Below are 23,872 nucleotides of genomic sequence, written 5' to 3' on the forward strand. Positions count from 1 at the left end.
ACACGCATACACACACGCATACACACATGCATACACACACGTATACACACACGCATACACACACGCATACACACACGCATACACACACACATACACACACGCACGCATGCACAGATACGCATACACACACGCATACACACACGCATACACACACGCATACACACACGCATACACACACGCACGCATGCACAGATACGCATACATACACACACGCATACATACACACACGCATACATGCACACACGCATACACACACGCATACACACACGCACACACGCACACACGCATACACACACGCATACACACACGCATGCACACACGCATACACACACGCATACACACACGCATACACACACGCATGCACACACGCATACACACACGCATACACACACACATACACACACGCATACACACACGCATACACACACGCATACACCCACGCATACACCCACGCATACACACACGCATGCACACACACATACACACACGCATACACACACACGCATGCACACACGCATACACACACGCATACACACACACGCATACACACACGCACGCACGCATGCACAGATACGCATACACACACGCATACACACACACGCATACACACACGCATACACACACGCATACACACACGCATGCATACACACACGCACGCATGCATAGATACGCATACACACACGCATGCACACACGCATACACACACACATACATATACACATGCATACACACACGCACGCAGAGATACGCATACACACACGCATACACACACGCATACACACACGCACGCATACACACACGCATACACACACGCACGCATACACACACGCATACACACACGCACGCATGCACAGATACGCATACACAGACGCATGCACACACGCATACACACACGCATGCACAGATACGCATACACACACGCATGCACACACGCATACACACACGCATGCATACACACACGCACACACACACGCATACACACACGCATACACAGATATGCTTGACGGCCCAAAAAAGTTAGTTAAATCCCACTGATGGATTTTGTGACTCGGCTGTTTAGAAGGAACACAGTAAAGTTGAGATCAGACTCCAACCACTGAATTATAGATGTTGTTTTTCCTGTTTATCATTTAGCCTCAGAACTATAACTATTTCTATCTTCTCCTCTGCTTTCCCCCCATCAGGTGCTGCAGATGTATCTACCGTTCTGCGGAATATCCATCTCCAATGCCAAGTTGTTTTCAGAGTCTCGGAAGGAGTACGAGAGGAGCAGAGTGAGTTGACTCACATACTCTTAGAAAAAGGGTTCCAAAAGGGTTCTCTGGCTGCCCCCATAGGAGAACCCTTTTGGGTTCCATGTAGAACTCTCTGTGGAAAGGGTTCTACATGTTCTCCTATGGGAACAGCCAAAGAACCCATTTAGGTTCTACATAGCACCTTTTTTTTCTAAGAGTGGATAGCCTGTCTGTCTCTCACATAGCCTGTCTGTCTCTCACATAGCCTGTCTGTCTCTCAATTTATGTTGATTTAGACTTCCAACCATGAACAAGATGATTAGTACTGATTATGTAAGCCATCATTTAGATGTCTTACTGCATTTAAAGGGACAAACAGTTTACTGTATCCATTGAATCTACTGTTCACAACAAAAAATGGGAAAACACGTTGTCTTACAACAATCACAAGCTAAACTGTTTACCCTCTGAGGAGTTGTACACTACACCGTTCTCCAGACTCTCTCTCTTTCTCTCTCTCTCTCCATTTCTTAGACACATAGAGAGAGTGGTCAGTGTTGTTGTTGTGCTCCTCCAGGCTCTGCTAGAGGTGGTGAATGACCTGTTTGAGGAACAGACAGACCTGGAGAAGATAGTGAGGAAGATCATGCAGAGAGCTGTGACCCTGCTGCAGTGTGAACGCTGCTCTGTGTTGCTGTTGGAGGACATACACTCACCTGTGAGACTGACCTCTCCCCTCTTCTCCTCTGCTTCCCTCTCTCCGGCTCCTCTCCCCTCTTCTCCTCTGCTTCCCTCTCCCCTGGCTCCTCTCCCCTCTTCTCCTCTGCTTCCTTCTCCTCTGGCTCCTCTCCCCTCTTCTCCTCTGCTTCCTTCTCCCCGGCTCCTCTCCCCTCTTCTCCTCTGCTTCCTTCTCTTCGACCCCCCCCTCTGCTTCCCTCTCTCCGGCTCCTCTCCCCTCTTCTCCTCTGCTTCCCTCTCCCCTGGCTCCTCTCCCCTCTTCTCCTCTGCTTCCTTCTCCTCTGGCTCCTCTCCCCTCTTCTCCTCTGCTTCCTTCTCTCCGGCTCCTCTCCCCTCTTCTCCTCTGCTTCCCTCTCCCCTGGCTCCTCTCCCCTCTTCTCCTCTGCTTCCTTCTCCTCTGGCTCCTCTCCCCTCTTCTCCTCTGCTTCCTTCTCCCCGGCTCCTCTCCCCTCTTCTCCTCTGCTTCCTTCTCTTCGACCCCCCCTCTGCTTTCTTCTCCCTGGCTCCTCTCACCCTCCTTCTCTCATTTCTCTCTTTTTCTCCTCTTCTCTGCCATGAATGTGTCGTAAACATTAAACGCACCTGTGAGACCTCAGCTCTTCTCTCCTCTTTTAGTTTTTTAATTTCTCTTTCCTTCTGTTTTCCCTCTCCAATACTTCCCTTTCCAATACTTCCCTATCCAATACTTCCCTCTCCAATACTTCCCTATCCAATACTTCCTTCTCCAATACTTCCCTCTCCAATACTTCCCTATCCAATACTTCCCTCTCCAATACTTCCCTCTCCAATGCTTCCTTCTCCAATACTTCCCACTCCAATACTTCCCTCTCCAATAATTCCCTATCCAATACTTCCTTCTCCAATACTTCCCTATCCAATACTTCCCTATCCAATACTTCCTTCTCCAATACTTCCTTCGCCAATACTTCCCTCTCCAATACTTCCCTATCCAATACTTCCCTCTCCAATACTTCCCTCTCCAATACTTCCCTCTCCAATACTTCCCTCTCCAATACTTCCCTCTCCAATACTTCCCTATCCAATACTTCCCTCTCCAATACTTCCCTATCCAATACTTCCTTCTCCAATACTTCCCTCTCCAATACTTCCCTCTCCAATACTTCCCTCTCCAATACTTCCCTATCCAATACTTCCCTCTCTAATACTTCCCTATCCAATACTTCCTTCTCCAATATTTCACTCTCCAATACTTCCCTCTCCAATACTTCCCTATCCAATACTTCCCTATCCAATACTTCCCTCTCTAATACTTCCCTATCCAATACTTCCTTCTCCAATATTTCACTCTCCAATACTTCCCTCTCCAATACTTCCCTATCCAATACTTCGCTCTCCAATTCTCCCCTCTCTCCAATTCTTCCTTCTCAAATTCTCCCCTCTCAAATTCTTCCCTCTCCAATTCCCCCCTCTCCAATTCTCCCCTTTCCGATTTTCCCCTCTCTAATTCTTCCCTCTCCAATTGTGTGTATTTTATGCAGGTGGTAAAGTTCTCAAAGACCTTTGAGCTCATGTCTCCCCTGTGCAACATGGACCGTGACATCAGGTGAAGTCTTCACTGCTTGGGAGAAGATATTTTAATAATTATACATAACAATTGATAGGAAGGACTGACATCTGCCTGTATCGCCAATCCATGTATTTGGCATTTCTGAGAGTGTGTGTCTCTTTGACAAAGTCAGCATGGAGAAGCTGTCCTGCTCTGATTGGCTGATCAATAACAGCATTGCTGAGCTGGTGGCGTCCACAGGACTGCCTGTCAACATCAGCGACGTCTGTCAGGACCCCCGCTTTGATGCTGAGGTGTGGCACCAATCACTCACAATCAACACACGCAAATACACACACACACACACACATTTGGACACACACACACACACTCACACGCAGGCACGCACGTACAGATGTAGGATCTTAATTTGAGCCAGTTTACTACAGCAGGAAAATAATCCTGCAGAAACAGGAAATGTGAATTATTATGTTGATTATGATTCATGCAAATGTTTTGTAGGGGTTGATACATTTTTTGTTCCTGACAATCCTGACATGTTAAAGTGGAAATTACAAACTTTAAAAGCTTTTTTTAAACCTTGAATAGACTGCAGGTTTGCATTTCCTTCTGTGCAGGAACATTCTCAGCAACAAAAGAGTGATTCAATTAAGATCCTACGTCTGTATGCGCACACACACACACACACACACACACACACCACACACACACACACACACACAGATGCGTGGGCATGCACACACAGTAACATTCCACTCCGTACTCCCCAGGCAGATCAAGCCTCAGGATTCCACATCAGATCAGTACTGTGTGTCCCCATCTGGAATCGGACTCATCAGATAATAGGTCTGTTCAGTCTGTTCAGCCTTCCACTGTCACTTGAAAACCACTGTCTTTTCATCTTTCTGCTATTCCACCTGTTCAATGATTACAAATATTGATGTATTTTCTGTACTGTTCTAAGGGGTTGCCCAGATTCTAAATCGCCTGGACAGGAGGACGTTCAATGATGCAGATCAAAGACTGTTTGAGGCAAGCTCCCTCTCCACTGAGGTTCTATCTATATATCTATGATGAGACAGTGGGTTGAGCAGGTTCTATCTATATCTATATATGTATGATGAGAGTGGATTGAGCAGGTTCTATCTATCTATATCTATATATGTATGATGAGACAGTGGATTGAGCAGGTTCTATCTATATCTATATATGTATGATGGGACAGTGGATTGAGCAGGTTCTATCTATCTATATCTATATATGTATGATGAGACAGTGAATTGAGCAGGTTCTATCTATCTATATCTATATATGTATGATGACACAGTGGATTGAGCAGGTTCTATCTATCTATATCTATATATGTAGGATGACACAGTGGATTGAGCAGGTTCTATCTATATCTATATATGTATGATGAGAGTGGATTGAGCAGGTTCTATTTATCTATATCTATGTATGATGAGGCAGTGAATTGAGCAGGTTCTATCTATCTATATCTATATATGTATGATGGGACAGTGGATTGAGCAGGTTCTATCTATCTATATCTATATATGTATGATGAGACAGTGGATTGGGCAGGTTCTATCTATATCTATATATGTATGATGACACAGTGGATTGAGCAGGTTCTATCTATCTATATCTATATATGTATGATGGGACAGTGGATTGAGCAGGTTCTATCTATCTATATCTATATATGTAGGATGACACAGTGGATTGAGCGGGTTCTATCTATCTATATCTATATATGTATGATGACACAGTGGATTAAGCAGGTTCTAACTATCTATATATATAAATGTATGATGACATAGTGGATTGAGCAGGTTCTATCTATATCTATATATGTATGATGACATAGTGGATTGAGCAGGTTCTATCTATCTATATCTATATATGTATGATGAGACAGTGGATTGAGCAGGTTCTATCTATCTATATCTATATATGTATGATGACATAGTGGATTGAGCAGGTTCTATCTATCTATATCTATATATGTATGATGAGACAGCGGATTGAGCAGGTTCTATCTATCTATATCTATATATGTATGATGACACAGTGGATTGAGCAGGTTCTATCTATCTATATCTATATATGTATGATGACACAGTGGATTGAGCAGGTTCTATCTATCTATATATAGTTGTAGTCGGAAGTTTACATACACTTAGGATGGAGTCATTAAAATTAGTTTTTCAACCACTCCACACATTTCTTGTTAACAAACTATAGTTTTGGCAATTCGGTTGGGACATCTACAGTCGTGGTCAAAAGTTTTTAGAATGACAGAAATATTAATTTCCACAAAGTTTGCTGCTTCAGTGTCTTTAGATATTTCTGTCAGATGTTACTATGGAATACTGAAGTATAATTACAAGCATTTCATAAGTGTCAAAGGCAGTGTTGACCCTTCTTTTTCAAGACCTCTGCAATCCACCCTGGCATGCTGTCAATTAACTTCTGGGCCACATCCTGACTGATGGCAGCCTATTGTTGTATAATCAATGCTTGGAGTTTGTCAGAATTTGTGGGTTTTTGCTTGTCCACACGCCTCGAGGATTGACCACAAGTTCTCAATGGGATTAAGGTCTGGGGAGTTTCCTGGCCATGGACCCAAAATATTGATGTTTTGTTCCCCGAGCCACTTAGTTATCACTTTTGCCTTATGGCAAGGTGCTCCATCATGCCTGAAAAGGCATTGTTTGTCATCAAACTGTTCCTGGATGGTTGGGAGAAGTTGCTCTCGGAGGATGTGTTGGTACCATTCTTTATTCATGGCTGTGTTCTTAGGCAAAATTGTGAGTGAGCCCACTCCCTTAGCTGAGAAGCAACCCCACACATGAATGGTTTTAGGATGCTTTACTGTTGGCATGACACAGGACTGATGGTAGTGCTCACCTTGTCTTCTCCGGACAAGCTTTTTTCCGGATGCCCCAAACAATCGGAAAGGGGATTCATCAGAGAAAATGACTTTACCCCAGTCCTCAGCAGTCCAATCCCTGTACCTTTTGCAGAATATCAGTCTGTCCCTGATGTTTTTCCTGGAGAGAAGTGGCTTCTTTGCTGCCCTTCAGATGCACTCACACCTGCCTGCTGCCATTCCTGAGCAAGCTCTGTACTGGTGGTGCCCCGATCCCACAGCTGAATCAATTTTAGGAGACGGTCCTGGCGCTTGCTGGACTTTCTTGGGCGCCCTGAAGCCTTCTTCACAACAATTGAACCGCTCTCCTTGAAGTTCTTGATGGTTGATTTAGGTGCAATCTTACTGGCAGCAATATCCTTGCCTGTGAAGCCCTTTTTGTGCAAAGCAATGATGACGGCACATGTTTCCTTGCAGGTAACCATGGTTGGCAGAGGAAGAACAATGATTTCAAGCAACACCCTCCTTTTGAAGCTTCCAGTCTGTTATTTGAACTCAATCAGCATGACAGAGTGATCTCCAGCCTTGTCCTCGTCAACACTCACACCTGTGTTAACGAGAGAATCACTGACATGATGTCAGCCGGTCCTTTTGTGGCAGAGCTGAAATGCAGTGGCAATGTTTTTTGGGGGATTCAGTTCATTTGCATGGCAAAGAGGGACTTTGCAATTAATTGCAATTCCTTTGATCACTCTTCATAACATTCTGGAGTATATGCAAATTGCCATCATACAAACTGAGGCAGCAGACTTTGTGGAAATTAATATTTGTGTCATTCTCAAAAATTTTGGACACGACTGTACTTGGTGCATGACGCAAGTCATTTTTCCAACAATTCTTTACAGACAGATTATTTCACTTATAATTCAATGTATCACAATTCCAGTGGGTCAGAAGTTTACATACACTAAGTTGACTGTGCCTTTAAGCAGCTTGGAAAATTCCAGAAAATTATGTCATTGCTTTAGAAGCTTCTGATAGGCTAATTGACATCATTTGAGTCAATTGGAGGTGTACCTGTGGATGTATTTCAAGGCCTACCTTCAAACTCAGTGCCGCTTTGCTTGACATCATGGGAAAATCAAAAGAAATCAGCCAAGACCTTGGGAGCAATTTCCCAAGTTTCCCACGTTCATCTGTACAAACAATAGTACGCAAGTATAAACACCATGGGACAACGCAGCCGTCATAGCGCTCAGGACAGAGACGCGTTCTGTCTCCTAGAGATGAACGTACTTTGGTGCTAAAAGTGCAAATCAATCCCAGAAAAACAGTAAAGGACCTTGGGAAGGTGCTGGAGGAAACCGGTACAAAAGTATCTATATCCACAGTAAAACGAGTCCTATATCGACATAACCTGAAAGGCCGCTCAGCAAGGAAGAAGGCACTGCTCCAAAACCACAAAAAAAAAGCCAGACTACGGTTTGCAACTGCACATGGGGACAAAGATCGTACTTTTTGGAGAAATGTCCTCTGGTCTGATGAAACAAAAATAGAACTGTTTGGCAAACATGACCATCGTTATTTTTGTAGGAAAAAGGGGGAGGCTTGCAAGCCGAAGAACACCGTCCCAACCGTGAAGTACGGGGAAGGCAGCATCATATTGTGGGGGTGCTTTGCTGCAGGAGGGACTGGTGCACATCACAAAATAGATGGCATCATGAGGAGGGACAATTATGTGGATATATTGAAGCAACATCTCAAGACATCTGTCAGGAAGGTAAAGCTTGGTCACAAATGGGTCTTCCAAATGGACAATGACCCCAAGCATATTTCCAAAGTTGTGGCAAAATGGCTTAAGGACAACAAAGTCAAGGTATTGGAGTGGCCATCATAAAGCCCTGACCTCAATCCTATAGAAAATGTGTGGGCAGAACTGAAAAAGCGTGTGCGAGCAAGTAGGCCTACAAACCTGACTCAGTTACACCAGCTCTGTCTGGAGGAATGGGTCAAAATTCACCCAACTTATTGTGGGAAGCTTGTGGAAGGCTACCGGAAAGTTTGACCCAAGTTAAACAATTTAACCCATCAACATTCAGGATTAGACCCACCTGTTGTATAATAGATATTATAAACTGACTGGGTGGTTCGAGCCCTGAATGCTGATTGACTGACAGCCATGCTATATCAGACCATATACCATGGGTATGACAAAACATTTATTTTTATAATAACATGTATTTGTACTGTTCTAACTACATTGGCAACCAGTTTATAATCTCATCCTCATCCATCTCTCATCCAAGGTGGCTTAGCAGTTCAGACGTCTTTTTCTGTTCCGTATTGTTCGTGTCCTGTATATATATATATATTTACACCTTTCTTCGCATATCTTTTATCTATTTTATTATCCAAGAACTCAACTACAAAAGCTTTCCTGCAAAAGCTTTCCTGCAACCCGCTTCACCAATTACAAAAGTATTACTTACCTCAATCTGAAAATCCATCGTGGAAGCTAGCCAGGGGCTAATTCAGAAGATAGCCTGAAAGCTTAACCAGAAGCTACTCCGATAGCTAGCCAGAAGCTAATCTGTAGCTGCCCCGAAATTAGCCGGTTTGCTGGCTAGCGTTGGTGTTTCAGCTGCCCACGTTTAGTGGTCATCAGCTATTCCTTTAGCTCGATAATCTACCGGCACTTTTTGTGCAACGCGACTCGGACCGGAGCATTCCGGGACTCTTTTTTTTTTTTTTTCTCTCAGTTTCCCCGGATTCCAGCCGCAGGCTCTGGACACTTGTACCTTGATTTCGCAGCTAGCTAGCTGCAAACCGTGTGACTATTGGCTTACGTCGACCCCGGAGCAAACTCTAATCATTCTGGAGCTAGCCAGCTGAGGAGTTCCATCACCACCCGGACCCGTTTCTTTTGTTGCTGCTGCAGATACGGAACCCCACCGGGCCTTCACGACTGACTGCCGCGACTGACTGCCGACGTTATCTGCCCGAGGGATTTATCCAACTGGCACCTCCGTCCCGACGTTACCTGAACGCTCATCTGAGGCCCGCTAATCGTTAGCTGTCTTATCGGCTGCTATTTGAACAAGTATATTGGACAACTATTATTATTATTATTATTTATTTATTTTATTTTTTCCTTGGGTCACTATATCTATTTTGCCAATTTGGATTGATCCCCTCTACCACACGGAACCCCACTACACGGAACCCCACTAACCTACCGACGGAAACGCACGAGGTATCTACAAACAGACCTCCATCCTATGCTGCTACCGATAGCCATATACCCGGCCAGCTGTCTGGATCGCCACGACCCCAACCAACCTCTACTCACTGGACCCTTATTGATCACTCGATTAGCATGCCTCTCCTTAATGTAAATATGCCTTGTCCATTGCTGTTCTGGTTAGTGTTTATTGGCTTATTTCACTGTAGAGACTCTAGCCCTGCTCTCTATACCATATCCAACCTCTCAGTTCCACCACCCACATATGCGATGACATCACCTGGTTTCAATGATGTTTCTAGAGACAATATCTCTCTCATCATCACTCAATACCTAGGTTTACCTCCACTGTATTCACATCCTACCATACCTTTGTCTGTACATTATTCCTTTAAACTATTTTATCGCCCCCAGAAACCTCCTTTTACTCTCTGCTCTAGTAGCTCTAGGCGACCAATTCTCATAGCTTTTAGCCGTACCCTTATCCTACTCCTCCTCTGTTCCTCTGGTGATGTAGAGGTGAATCCAGGCCCTGCAGTACCTGGCTCCACTCCTATTCCCCAGGCGCTCTCTTTTGATGACTTCTGTAACCGTAATAGCCTTGGCTTCATGCATGTTAACATTAGAAGCCTCCTCCCTAAGTTTGTTTTGTTCACTGCTTTAGCACACTCTGCCAACCCGGATGTTTTAGCCGTGTCTGAATCCTGGCTTAGAAAGACCACCAAAAATTCAGACATTTTCATCCCCAATTACAAGATTTTCAGACAAGATAGAACGGCCAAAGGGGGCGGTGTTGCAATCTACTGCAAAGACTGCCTGCAGAGTTCTGTTATACTATCCAGGTCTGTTCCCAAACAATTTGAACTTCTACTTTTAAAAATCCACCTCTCTAAAAACAAGTCTCTCACCGTTGCCGCCTGCTATAGACCACCCTCTGCCCCCAGCTGTGCTCTGGACACTATATGTGAACTGATTGCCCCCCATCTATCTTCAGAGCTCGTGCTGCTAGGCGACCTAAATTTGAACATGCTCAACACCCCAGCCACCCTACAATCTAAGCTTGATGCCCTCAATCTCACACAAATTATAAATGAACCTACCAGGTACCACCCCAATTCCGTAAACACGGGTACCCTCATAGATATCATCCTAACAAACTTGCCCTCCAAATACACCTCTGCTGTTTTCAACCAAGATCTCAGCGATCACTGCCTCATTGCCTGCATCCGTAATGGGTCAGCGGTCAAACGACCTCCACTCATCACTGTCAAACGCTCCCTGAAACACTTCAGCGAGCAGGCCTTTCTAATCGACCTGGCCGGGGTATCCTGGAAGGATATTGATCTCATCCCGTCAGTAGAGGATGCCTGGTCATTTTTAAAAAATGCCTTCCTCACCATCTTGAATAAGCATGCCCCATTCAAGAAATTTAGAACCAGGAACAGATATAGCCCTTGGTTCTCTCCTGACCTGACTGCCCTTAACCAACAGAAAAACATCCTATGGCGTTCTGCATTAGCATCGAACAGCCCCCGTGATATGCAACTTTTCAGGGAAGCCAGAAACCAATATACACAGGCAGTTAGAACAGCCAAGGCTAGCTATTTCAAGCAGAAATTTGCTTCCTGCAACACAAATTCAAAAAAGTTCTGGGACACCGTAAAGTCCATGGAGAATAAGAACACCTCCTCCCAGCTTCCAACCGCTCTGAAGATAGGAAACACTGTCACCACCGACAAATCCACTATAATCGAGAATTTCAATAAGCATTTTTCTACGGCTGGCCATGCTTTCCACCTGGCTACCCCCACCCCGGACAACAGCACTGCCCTCCCCTCTGCTACTCGCCCAAGCCTTCCCCATTTCTCTTTCTCCCAAATACAGTCAGCTGATGTTCTAAATGAGCTGCAAAATCTGGACCCTTACAAATCAGCCGGGCTAGATAATCTGGACCCTTTCTTTCTAAAACTATCTGCTGAAATTGTTGCCACCCCTATTACTAGCCTCTTCAACCTCTCTTTCGTGTCGTCTGAGATCCCCAAAGATTGGAAAGCAGCTGCGGTTATCCCCCTCTTCAAAGGGGGGGACACCCTTGACCCTAACTGCTACAGACCTATATCTATCCTACCCTGCCTTTCTAAGGTCTTCGAAAGCCAAGTCAACAAACAGATTACCGACCATTTCGAATCCCACCACACCTTCTCCGCAATGCAATCTGGTTTCAGAGCTGGTCATGGGTGCACCTCAGCCACGCTCAAGGTCATAAACGATATCGTAACCGCCATCGATAGGAAACAATACTGTGCAGCCGTATTCATTGACCTGGCCAAGGCCTTTGACTCTGTCAATCACCACATCCTCATTGGCAGACTCGACAGCCTTGGTTTCTCTAATGATTGCCTCGCCTGGTTCACCAACTACTTCTCTGATCGAGTTCAGTGTGTCAAATCGGAGGGTCTGTTGTCCGGGCCTCTGGCAGTCTCTATGGGGGTGCCACAGGGTTCAATTCTTGGACCGACTCTCTTCTCTGTTTACATCAATGATGTCGCTCTTGCTGCCGGTGATTCTCTGATCCACCTCTACGCAGACGACACTATTCTGTATACTTCTGGCCCTTCTTTTGACACTGTGTTAACAACCCTCCAGGCGAGCTTCAATGCCATACAACTCTCCTTCCGTGGCCTCCAACTGCTCTTAAATACAAGTAAAACCAAATGCATGCTCTTCAACCGATCGCTGCCTGCTCCTGCCCGCCTGTCCAACATCACTACTTTGGACGGCTCTGACTTGGAATATGTGGACACCTACAAATACCTAGGTGTCTGGTTAGACTGCAAACTCTCCTTCCAGACTCACATCAAACATCTCCAATCCAAAGTCAAATCTAGAATTGGCTTCCTATTCCGCAACAAAGCATCCTTTACTCATGCTGCCAAACATACCCTTGTAAAACTGACCATCCTACCAATCCTCGACTTCGGTGATGTCATTTACAAAATAGCCTCCAAAACCCTACTCAATAAATTGGATGCAGTCTATCACAGTGCCATCCGTTTTGTCACCAAAGCCCCATATACTACCCACCACTGCGACCTGTACACTCTCGTTGGCTGGCCCTCGCTTCATACTCGTCGCCAAACCCACTGGTTCCAGGTCATCTACAAGACCCTGCTAGGTAAAGTCCCCCCTTATCTCAGCTCGCTGGTCACCATAGCAGCACCTACCTGTAGCACGCGCTCCAGCAGGTATATCTCTCTAGTCACCCCCAAAACCAATTCTTCCTTTGGACGCCTCTCCTTCCAGTTCTCTGCTGCCAATGACTGGAACGAACTACAAAAATCTCTGAAACTGGAAACACCTATCTCCCTCACTAGCTTTAAGCACCAGCTGTCAGAGCAGCTCATAGATTACTGCACCTGTATATAACCCATCTACAATTTAGCCCAAACAACTACCTCTTTACCTACTGTATTTATTTATTAATTTATTTTGCTCCTTTGCACCCCTTTATTTCTGTCTCTACTTTGCACTTTCTTCCACCGCAAACCAACCATTCCATTGTTTTTTAGTTTTTATTTTACGTGCTGTGTTGTACTCACTTCGCCTCCATGGCCTTTTATATTTTTATTTATTTATACATATATTTGTTTGCCTTCACCTCCCTTATCTCACCTCACTTGCTCACATTGTATATAGACTTATTTTTTTTATTTTTTTCACTGTATTATTGACTATATGTTGTTTTACTCCATGTGTAACTATGTGTTGTTGTATGTGTCGAACTGCTTTGCTTTATCTTGGCCAGGTCGCAATTGTAAATGAGAACGTGTTCTCAATTTGCCTACCTGGTTAAATAAAGGTTAAATAAATAAAATAAAAAATAAATAAAAAATAATAGCAATAAGGCACCTCTGGGGTTTGTGATAAATGGCCAATATACAACGTCTAAGGGCTGTATCCAGGCACTCCGCAATGTGTCGTGCTTAAGAACAGCCCTTAGCTGTGTTATATTGGCCATATACCACACCCCCTCGTGCATTATTGCTTAATTAGAAAGCTGTTTTCTTGGTAGAAACATTTTTCTACCTTGTGTCTCCACACAGGCCTTTGTGATATTCTGTGGGCTGGGGATCAACAACACCATGATGTACAACCAAGTGAAGAAGACCTGGGCCAAGCAGTCTGTGGCCCTGGATGTGAGCATTGATAGTCTGCGTTCCAAATGGTCAAAAGTAGTGCACCATAAAGGGCTTAGGGTGCAATTTGGGACTGAACCATGTACTCTTCTCCCTTCACTCGCTAGGCGTTGAGGATTTTTTTTTTTAAATGTGCCTTTCGTGAACTAACATTCGCACTTGACTTTCCCCCCTACTAGCTCTGACTTTACTGATAGCTATTTTACTGAGAAAAAAATGTACTTACTATGACTGAGATATGTGGTTGTCTCACCTAGCTATCTGAAGATGAATGCACTAACTGTAAGTCGCTCTGGATAAGAGCATCTGGTAAATGACTGAAATGTAAATGTAAAATGAAAATGTTAGCTAGCCAGTCTAGTTGCTGGGCTTTGTGCTCCACTGTCTGTCTGTCTGTCTGTCTGTCTGTCTGTCTGTCTGTCTGTCTGTCTGTCTGTCTGTCTGTCTGTCTGAATGTATGGTCCTCAGAATGCTTTATGAAACAGCGGAGGTAATGTGGTTGAAACACATATCAGACTTGATGAGAGGCGATATACTAGTATATTATATTATGTTATGTATTCAATATATACTAGTATATTATATTTACTATATACTAGTATATTATTTTATGTATTCAATATATACTAGTATATTATGTTATGTATACACTATATACTAGTATATTATATTATGTTATGTATTCAATATATACTAGTATATTATGTTATGTATACACTATATACTAGTATATTATATTTACTATATACTAGTATATTATATTATGTTATGTATTCAATATATACTAGTATATTATGTTATGTATACACTATATACTAGTATATTATATTTACTATATACTAGTATATTATATTATGTATTCAATATATACTAGTATATTATGTTATGTATACACTATATACTAGTATATTATATTTACTATATACTAGTATATTATATTAAATAAACTATATATTGATATATTATATATACTATATACTAGTATATTTTTACTCCTGACATTTTTTGCAGTGTGCAATATTTTTTTGACAGTATCCCCTCTTTGGAAACAGTGAAAATAACTGAAATATTTATGGTGGGAGAGCAGAACCCTGCTGAATATTAATGTGGAGGATCGGCTCGGGCAGCAGAGGATAATACTGTAAAAATGCAGTCATGAGTAGTGTGAACAAGACAATATTGCGTCTATGTATGCATCCCAAATGGCACCCTATTCCCTATATAGTGCACTACTTTGTGCCAGAGCCCATATCATCATGCATGTCCCACACCCACCTCCAGGGGGCCAGAGAGGTTCATGAGGAGAGAGAGGGAGAGAGAGAGAGAGAAATATAAAGAGAGAGATATATAAAGAGATATAAAGAGAGAAAGAGATATAAAGAGAGAGATGTAAAGAGAGAGAGAGATATATAAAGAGATATAAAGAGAGAAAGAGATATAAAGAGAGAGATATAAAGAGAGAGAGAGAGAGATATAAAGAGAGAGAGATATATAAAGAGAGAGATATATATAAAGAGAGAGAGAGATATAAAGAGAGAGAGAGATAAAGAGATATAAAGAGAGAGAGAGATATAAAGAGAGAGAGAGATATAAAGAGAGAGAGAGATATAAAGAGATATAAAGAGAGATAAAGAGAGAGAGAGAGATATAAAGAGAGAGAGAGATAAAGAGAGAGAGATATAAAGAGAGAGAGATATAAAGAGATATATATAGAGAGAGAGAGATATAAAGAGATATAAAGAGAGAGAGAGTCAATGAGGATGTTTTCTCCTCCCTCAGATGCTGTCCTACCACGCCACATGCTCCAAGGTAGAGGTGGACAGACTTAAGGTATGTCTGAGAATTACATTACATGTAGAAGAAATAGAAGAATAACAACAACAAAATCTACAAGATAATAATCAAACCAGGTGTCCATGTAGAAGTCACCTGGTTACTTTCCCAGGGGTGTATTCACTAGGAACCAAACAGAAGAAAAAGGAATGAAACAGGGAGGAATCTACCTGAATTTGTCCAATAGAAACGTTCATTTTCGTTGCAAAACGTTTTGTTACGTCAGACTAATGAGTACACCCCAGGACTATCATGAAGAGGGACTGGTGAGGTGTGGAGGTGGGGGTCGGAGGACCTATCATAAAGAGGGACTGGAGGGACTGGTGAGGGGTGGAGGTGGAGGTGGAGGACCTATCATAAAGAGGGACTGGAGGGACTGGTGAGGGGTGGAGGTGGAGGTGGAGGACCTATCATAAAGAGGGACTGGAGGGACTGGTGAGGGGTGGAGGTGGAGGTGGAGGACCTATCATAAAGAGGGACTGGAGGGACTGGTGAGGGGTGGAGGTGGAGGTGGAGGACCTATCATAAAGAGGGACTGGAGGGACTGGTGAGGGGTGGAGGTGGAGGTGGGGGTTGGAGGACCTGAGGCTTTGAGTTTGTTATTTCCTGTTCACCTACTAGGACGCTCAATATTCACCCTGACATTCTACTCCCTCAGGCTGCTAAGATCCCTTTGAGCAGTGAGCTGGGCATCGAAGAGTTCCACTTCAACGATTTCTCATTGGACAACGACGCCATGATCACTGCCTCCCTCCGGATGTTTCTGGAACTCGGAGCCGTCCAGAAGTTTAAGATTGACTATGACGTGAGTGAGGTCAACAATGAGGGAGAATGGAGAGGCTTTCTTATTTCTCTCTAGGGTTGCAAAATTCCAGCAACTTTTCCAAAATCCCTAGTTTTCCAGAAATCGTGGTTGGATTATAGCAGATTTCCTGGTTATTCTGTCCTGATTCCGGGAATCTTCCAACTGGGGTTTCTGTAAAACCTGGGAATTTTGGGAGTACCAGAATTTTGCAACCCTGTTTATCTTGTTTTTTATGAACACTCTTGGTGACATGTTACAGTAACACCTGACATGAACAACAGCAAAACAAACATTAATTCCTTATGACTGTCCTCCTCCCTCTCAGGTCCTGTGTCGCTGGCTGTTGACGGTGAGGAAGAACTATCGCACGGTGGCGTACCATAACTGGAGGCATGCCTTCAACGTGTGCCAGTGCATGTTCCTCATGATCACAGTGAGTCAACGCAACAAAACATGCTCTATGGACACATTTAGAAAAGAGGGTTCCTCAAGGGTTCTTTGGTAAGGCTGATGGTTCTATGTGGAACCGAACCATAATGAGTCAAAGTTCCCTTTGAGCCCTTAAATGGTTCTTTGCAGTTCAGAAAAGGGTTCTTTCATCTTTTAGTGATAATAAAAATGTAGGGGCGTGGTTTGCTCAAAAATCTTTTTGTGCAGCCGTGAGTGAGAGTGTCATTCCAGTTTATTGTGTGATATCATTACATGTCAGATTTGAATATGGCCAGTACAGTGTCTTGTAAAAGACTCACGTAAGACTTTGTGTCTGTTGAGAACTGTTTGCTGAGTCAGACGATCTCAATCCTCTCCTCAGGAACCCCAGCCCTTCCAGAGCTGCCAGTTAACACAAGAATGACACCTGTGGAGTTTTAACAACATAATATGACTAACCAGAATAAAACACAGTGTATGGTTCTTCAAAAGGTTATTTGTAGAACCTTTGAGATTGACAAAGATTCTTTAAAAGAACCATTCTCCACAAAGATTCTTTAAAAGAACCATTCTCCATAAAGATTCTTTAAAGAACCATTCTCCATAAAGATTCTTTAAAGAACCATTCTCCATAAAGATTCTTTAAAATAACCATTCTCCATAAAGATTCTTTAAAGAACCATTCTCCATAAAGATTCTTTAAAGAACCATTCTCCATAAAGATTCTTTAAAAGAACCATTCTCCATAAAGATTCTTTAAAGAACCATTCTCCATAAAGATTCTTTAAAGAACCATTCTCCATAAAGGTTCTATAAAGAACCATTCTCCATAAAGATTATTTAAAGAACCATTCTCCATAAAGATTATTTAAAGAACCATCCTCCATAAAGATTCTTTAAAGAACCATTCTCCATAAAGGTTCTATAAAGAACCATTCTCCATAAAGGTTCTATAAAGAACCATTAAAAAGCGTTCTCAATAGCAACGAAAAGGGTTGTAACCATAGCGGAACCTTTTTGGTGCTACTGTATATAGAACCATATTTGAATGGTTCTTTGTAGAACCTTAGGAAAGGGTTCTTTACAGCACTGTAAAAGTTCCATTTAAAACCTTTATAGAACCTTCAAAAAAGGGTTCTACAGTGCCTTCATCAAGAATCCACACCCCTTGACTTTTTCCACATTTTGTTGTGTTACAGCCTGAATTAAAACATTTATTAAATTGAGATTTTGTGTCACTTGCCTACACACAAAATCCCATAATGTCAATGTGGAATTATGTTTTTTGAAACTTTTGAAATTAATAAAACATTTAAGGCTGAAATGCCTTGAGTCAATCAACCCCTTTGTCATGGCAAACTGTTTTGTTCACATTGTTCCTCAATTTGTTTCTCCACCAAGGCAATTAAAGTAAAGATTAACCAATTACAATGGTTCTGTCCCAAATTACCTATTTTGTTCCCCACTTTTGACCAGGGACGGGACAAGGGTAGTGCACTATATAGTGAATAGAGTGCCATTTGGGACACAAGTAATGTCTTGGACAGTTTCCGTACTTCCGTTACCTCTGTGTCCGCAGACGGCTGGTTTCCAGGATGTTCTGTCGGATGCAGAGACCCTGGCGTTGATGGTGGGTTGTCTCTGCCATGACTTAGACCACCGTGGCACCAACAACGCCTTCCAGGCCAAGTGAGTCACCTCGGCTGAGCCCCAAAGAGAAATAAGGAAAATGGAGGAAAATAAAGATAAATGAGGAAGATATTAGTCTGATCAGTCAGTCAGTCTGCACGTCCGTCCGTCCACCTGCCTGTCCGTCCATCTTCTCTGTTAATCAATCAATCAGTCAATTGGTGCAGTCAGTTGAATGTCCCTCCTGTGCTGCTTCCTACAGGACTGGCTCTGCTCTGGCCCTGCTCTATGGGACATCAGCCACTCTGGAGCATCATCACTTCAACCATGCAGTCATGATCCTACAGAGTGAGGTGACCTTGGCTACCATCACCTTTAACAGCTTCCATTTATTACCTGAAAATATATATTTTTCAACAGGGTCATAAAATCTTAATATATATTTTGCTCATGTCTTCCATCAGGGTCATAGATTCTTAATATTAATATGTATTTTTGTCATGTCTTCCAACATGGTTATAATATCACAATATTTATTTTTGTCATGTCTTCCAACAGGGTCATAATATCACAATATGTATTTCTGTCATGTCTTCCAACAGGGTCATAATATCACAATATGTATTTCTGTCATGTCTTCCAACAGGGTCATAATATCACAATATGTATTTCTGTCATGTCTTCCAACAGGGTCATAATATCACAATATGTATTTGTGTCATGTCCTCCAACAGGGTCATAATATCACAATATGTATTTCTGTCATGTCTTCCAACAGGGTCATAATATCACAATATGTATTTGTGTCATGTCTTCCAACAGGGTCATAATATCACAATATGTATTTGTGTCATGTCTTCCAACAGGGTCATAATATCACAATATGTATTTCTGTCATGTCTTCCAACAGGGTCATAATATCACAATATGTATTTGTGTCATGTCTTCCAACAGGGTCATAATATCACAATATGTATTTGTGTCATGTCTTCCAACAGGGTCATAATATCACAATATGTATTTGTGTCATGTCTTCCAACAGGGTCATAATATCACAATATGTATTTCTGTCATGTCTTCCAACAGGGTCATAATATCACAATATGTATTTCTGTCATGTCTTCCAACAGGGTCATAATATCACAATATGTATTTTTGTCATGTCTTCCAACAGGGTCATAATATCACAATATGTATTTCTGTCATGTCTTCCAACAGGGTCATAATATCACAATATGTATTTGTGTCATGTCTTCCAACAGGGTCATAATATCACAATATGTATTTGTGTCATGTCTTCCAACAGGGTCATAATATCACAATATGTATTTCTGTCATGTCTTCCAACAGGGTCATAATATCTTTGCCAACCTGTGTTCCAAAGAGTACAGCAGTATGATGCAGCTGCTGAAACAGGCCATCCTCTCCACTGACCTCACCCTGCACTTCCAGTAAGTCTTCCAACTTCCACATACAGTTGTAGAAGAGATACTTGATAACATAAACAGACCGGCACTCAGGCTACCTCCCATCTGCTTTGCCATTGAACCTGCCTCCTTTTCCTTGTATCCGTTTTGTGACTCTATCTGTGCTCCTAAACAGGCGAAGGAGCAAGTTCTTTGACCGTGTTCTCTCTGGAGAGTTCAGCTGGACAGACGAGGCTCACAGAGAACTTCTCAGGTCCTTCCATCTTTCTTACTTGTCTATTGAACCATGATCAACAACCTCCTTATGTGGAGACTTGGTTTGGTTCTGAACAACCTCTGACCCCTGTCATCACCAGGTCTATGCTAATGACAGCATGTGACTTGGGTGCAGTGACCCGCCCCTGGGAGATCTCCAAACAGGTGAAACGTTACAAAACTTCTTCCTGTGTCACAAATGGCACCCTAATCCTTGTATAGTGTACTAGTTTTGACTAGGGTCCATAGGATCATCATTGACATCATTGACATCACTTTGAAATCCCCCTGCAGGTTGCGGAGTTGGTGACCAGTGAGTTTTTCGAGCAAGGTGACAGGGAGAGGTCTGAGCTCAAGTTAACTCCAGCGGTAAGCAGTATACAGTACTACTGTAACACTCCCTTCAAACTACACTTCCCTTCAAACTACACTTCCTGTTAAACTACACTTCTTGTTAAACTACACTTCCTGTTAAACTACACTTCATTGTACAACTTCCCTTCCAACTACCCCTCCCTTCAAAATAAACTTCCCTTCACTACACTTCTCTTCATTGTCAGATCATCAACTTTGATATTAACGCTCCATCCACTACGACCTTGATTCGCTTGAGTCCAAACTCCATTAATGTACATTTCGTCTGCACAGCATTTAGGAAGTAGACTTTTATCTTTCCTTCTGCTGAGCTTCAGTATCTTTCTAACACCCTCTGGGTTCCCAAAACTTAGCCTTGATGTAGGGAGTTCTTTCTTTTGATATTCAACTGTTGGGATGAAATGACTAAAGTTAGTTAAGTGATTAGGAGTGCCTTTCATGGTGGATGATAGTGTAACAGCAGTTTCTCTTCCTGACCCCCCCACCCCACCCCGTCTCTCTCTTCAGGCCATCTTTGACCGTAATCGTAAAGACGAGCTGCCCGCCCTGCAGTTGGAGTGGATAGATGGGATCTGTAAGCCCCTCTACCAGGTAACGGACTCACCTGTTCTAAACCCACCTCGTCTGTTTGTTACTGACACACCAAGTTAAAGAAGAAATCCAACACAATAAAATCTATGTACAGTACTTTTGTTTAGTCCAGACCTGTATGTTTTCACAGTATGATGTCTTCTGAAATGTCTTCATTTCATCCCTTTGTTCAGTCATCCTGCATGAAATGAGCCTATGTCTGTCTATGATACAGCTTCTTCTAAGTCAGTCTCCCACACTGCCTCCCCTCTAGGCTCTGATGAAGCTAAACGTGAAGCTGAAGCCTATGGTTGATGGGATAGCAGCCAACCGCAAGAAGTGGAAGGAGCTGGGCTCGTCCTATCAGCAGCACACACACAGAACCGCAGAGACCAATCAGAGTCCTGACTCTGAGTCAAGACCCAACCCAGAGACCAATCAAAATCCAGACTCCAGTCAGAACTCGCAACTAGAGTTTGGGTCAAATTCAGTATTTGATCAGACGTCAGTTCTCACTACAGAGTCTAGTGGTTATTCAGAGTTTGGGTCAAATTCAGTACTTGATCAGACGGCAGTTCTCACTACAGAGTCTAGTGGTCATTCAGAGTTTGGGTCACATTCAGTATTTGATCAGACGTCAGTTCTCACTACAGAGTCTAGTGGTCATTCAGAGTTTGGGTCAAATTCAGTATTTGATCAGACGTCAGTTCTCACTACAGAGTCTAGTGGTCATTCAGAGTTTGGGTCACATTCAGTATTTGATCAGACGTCAGTTCTCACTACAGAGTCTAGTGGTCATTCAGAGTTTGGGTCAAATTCAGTATTTGATCAGACGTCAGTTCTCACTACAGAGTCTAGTGGTCATTCAGAGTTTGGGTCAAATTCAGTATTTGATCAGACGTCAGTTCTCACTACAGAGTCTAGTGGTCATTCAGAGTTTGGGTCACATTCAGTATTTGATCAGACGTCAGTTCTCACTACAGAGTCTAGTGGTCATTCAGAGTTTGGGTCAAATTCAGTACTTGATCAGACGTCAGTTCTCACTACAGAGTCTAGTGGTCATTCAGAGTTTGGGTCACATTCAGTATTTGATCAGACGTCAGTTCTCACTACAGAGTCTAGTGGTCATTCAGAGTTTGGGTCACATTCAGTATTTGATCAGATGTCAGTTCTCACTACAGAGTCTAGTGGTCATTCAGAGTTTGGGTCACATTCAGTACTTGATCAGACATCAGTTCTCACTACAGAGTCTAGTGGTCATTCAGAGTTTGGGTCACATTCAGTATTTGATCAGACGTCAGTTCTCACTACTGAGTCTAGTGGTCATTCAGAGTTTGGGTCACATTCAGTACTTGATCAGACATCAGTTCTCACTACAGAGTCTAGTGGTCATTCAGAGTTTGGGTCAAATTCAGTACTTGATCAGACGGCAGTTCTCACTACAGAGTCTAGTGGTCATTCAGAGTTTGGGTCAAATTCAGTACTTGATCAGACATCAGTTCTCACTACAGAGTCTAGTGGTCATTCAGAGTTTGGGTCAAATTCAGTACTTGATCAGACATCAGTTCTCACTACAGAGTCTAGTGGTCATTCAGAGTTTGGGTCAAATTCAGTACTTGATCAGACGGCAGTTCTCACTACAGAGTCTAGTGGTCATTCAGAGTTTGGGTCAAATTCAGTACTTGATCAGACATCAGTTCTCACTACAGAGTCTAGTGGTCATTCAGAGTTTGGGTCAAATTCAGTACTTGATCAGACATCAGTTCTCACTACAGAGTCTAGTGGTCATTCAGAGTTTGGGTCAAATTCAGTACTTGATCAGACATCAGTTCTCACTACAGAGTCTAGTGGTCATTCAGAGTTTGGGTCAAATTCAGTACTTGATCAGACATCAGTTCTCACTACAGAGTCTAGTGGTCATTCAGAGTTTGGGTCAAATTCAGTACTTGATCAGACATCAGTTCTCACTACAGAGTCTAGTGGTCATTCAGAGTTTGGGTCAAATTCAGTACTTGATCAGACATCAGTTCTCACTACAGAGTCTAGTGGTCATTCAGAGTTTGGGTCAAATTCAGTACTTGATCAGACATCAGTTCTCACTACAGAGTCTAGTGGTCATTCAGAGTTTGGGTCAAATTCAGTACTTGATCAGACATCAGTTCTCACTACAGAGTCTAGTGGTCATTCAGAGTTTGGGTCAAATTCAGTACTTGATCAGACATCAGTTCTCACTACAGAGTCTAGTGGTCATTCAGAGTTTGGGTCAAATTCAGTACTTGATCAGACATCAGTTCTCACTACAGAGTCTAGTCGTCATTCAGAGTTTGGGTCAAATTCAGTACTTGATCAGACATCAGTTCTCACTACAGAGTCTAGTGGTCATTCAGAGTTTGGGTCAAATTCAGTACTTGATCAGACATCAGTTCTCACTACAGAGTCTAGTGGTCATCTGGTGTCAGATGGAAGTATAGTGTCTGGTCAGCTGTCTCAGGGGCAGGGGGCTGAGGTTTGAAGAGAGAGGGAAGGGGAGAGAGAAGGAGGGAGGAGAGAGGGAGGGGGGATTAGAAGATAGGGAGGGGGAGAGAGAAGGAGTGAGGAGAGAGGGAGGGGGAATTAGGAGATAGGGAGGGAGAGAGAGGATGGGGAGAGAGAGAGAGGGGGAATTAGGAGATAGGGAGGGGGAGAGAGAAGGAGGGAGGAGAGAGGGAGGGAGGGGGAATTTGGAGATAGGGTGGG

The 23,872-nt window shown here is 42.9% G+C and overlaps 1 protein-coding gene across 2 annotated transcripts in view; it reads left to right on the forward strand.

Annotated features, from left to right (window-relative positions):
- Nucleotides 1–23,649, forward strand: part of pde11al (phosphodiesterase 11a, like) — a 30,317-nt gene extending 6,668 nt beyond the window's left edge. The window contains exons 3-20 of one of the 2 annotated variants that reach the window (XM_071395978.1): nt 1,185–1,274; nt 1,813–1,953; nt 3,473–3,537; nt 3,650–3,794; nt 4,272–4,347; nt 4,466–4,533; nt 13,721–13,813; nt 15,593–15,643; nt 16,305–16,451; nt 16,777–16,884; nt 18,460–18,569; nt 18,772–18,862; nt 19,860–19,960; nt 20,112–20,189; nt 20,293–20,356; nt 20,486–20,560; nt 21,074–21,157; nt 21,411–23,649. In XM_071395978.1, coding sequence (XP_071252079.1) covers nt 1,185–1,274; nt 1,813–1,953; nt 3,473–3,537; nt 3,650–3,794; nt 4,272–4,347; nt 4,466–4,533; nt 13,721–13,813; nt 15,593–15,643; nt 16,305–16,451; nt 16,777–16,884; nt 18,460–18,569; nt 18,772–18,862; nt 19,860–19,960; nt 20,112–20,189; nt 20,293–20,356; nt 20,486–20,560; nt 21,074–21,157; nt 21,411–23,648 — 3,825 coding nt within the window. In that variant the 3' untranslated portion in view covers nt 23,649. The remainder of the gene's footprint in view (nt 1–1,184; nt 1,275–1,812; nt 1,954–3,472; nt 3,538–3,649; nt 3,795–4,271; nt 4,348–4,465; nt 4,534–13,720; nt 13,814–15,592; nt 15,644–16,304; nt 16,452–16,776; nt 16,885–18,459; nt 18,570–18,771; nt 18,863–19,859; nt 19,961–20,111; nt 20,190–20,292; nt 20,357–20,485; nt 20,561–21,073; nt 21,158–21,410) is intronic. The other variant, XM_071395977.1, reaches the window with a different exon arrangement.
- Nucleotides 23,650–23,872: the final 223 nt, after the last annotated feature.

Source organism: Salvelinus alpinus, chromosome 4 (assembly GCF_045679555.1).
Source record: "Salvelinus alpinus chromosome 4, SLU_Salpinus.1, whole genome shotgun sequence".
Lineage (NCBI taxonomy): Eukaryota > Metazoa > Chordata > Actinopteri > Salmoniformes > Salmonidae > Salvelinus > Salvelinus alpinus.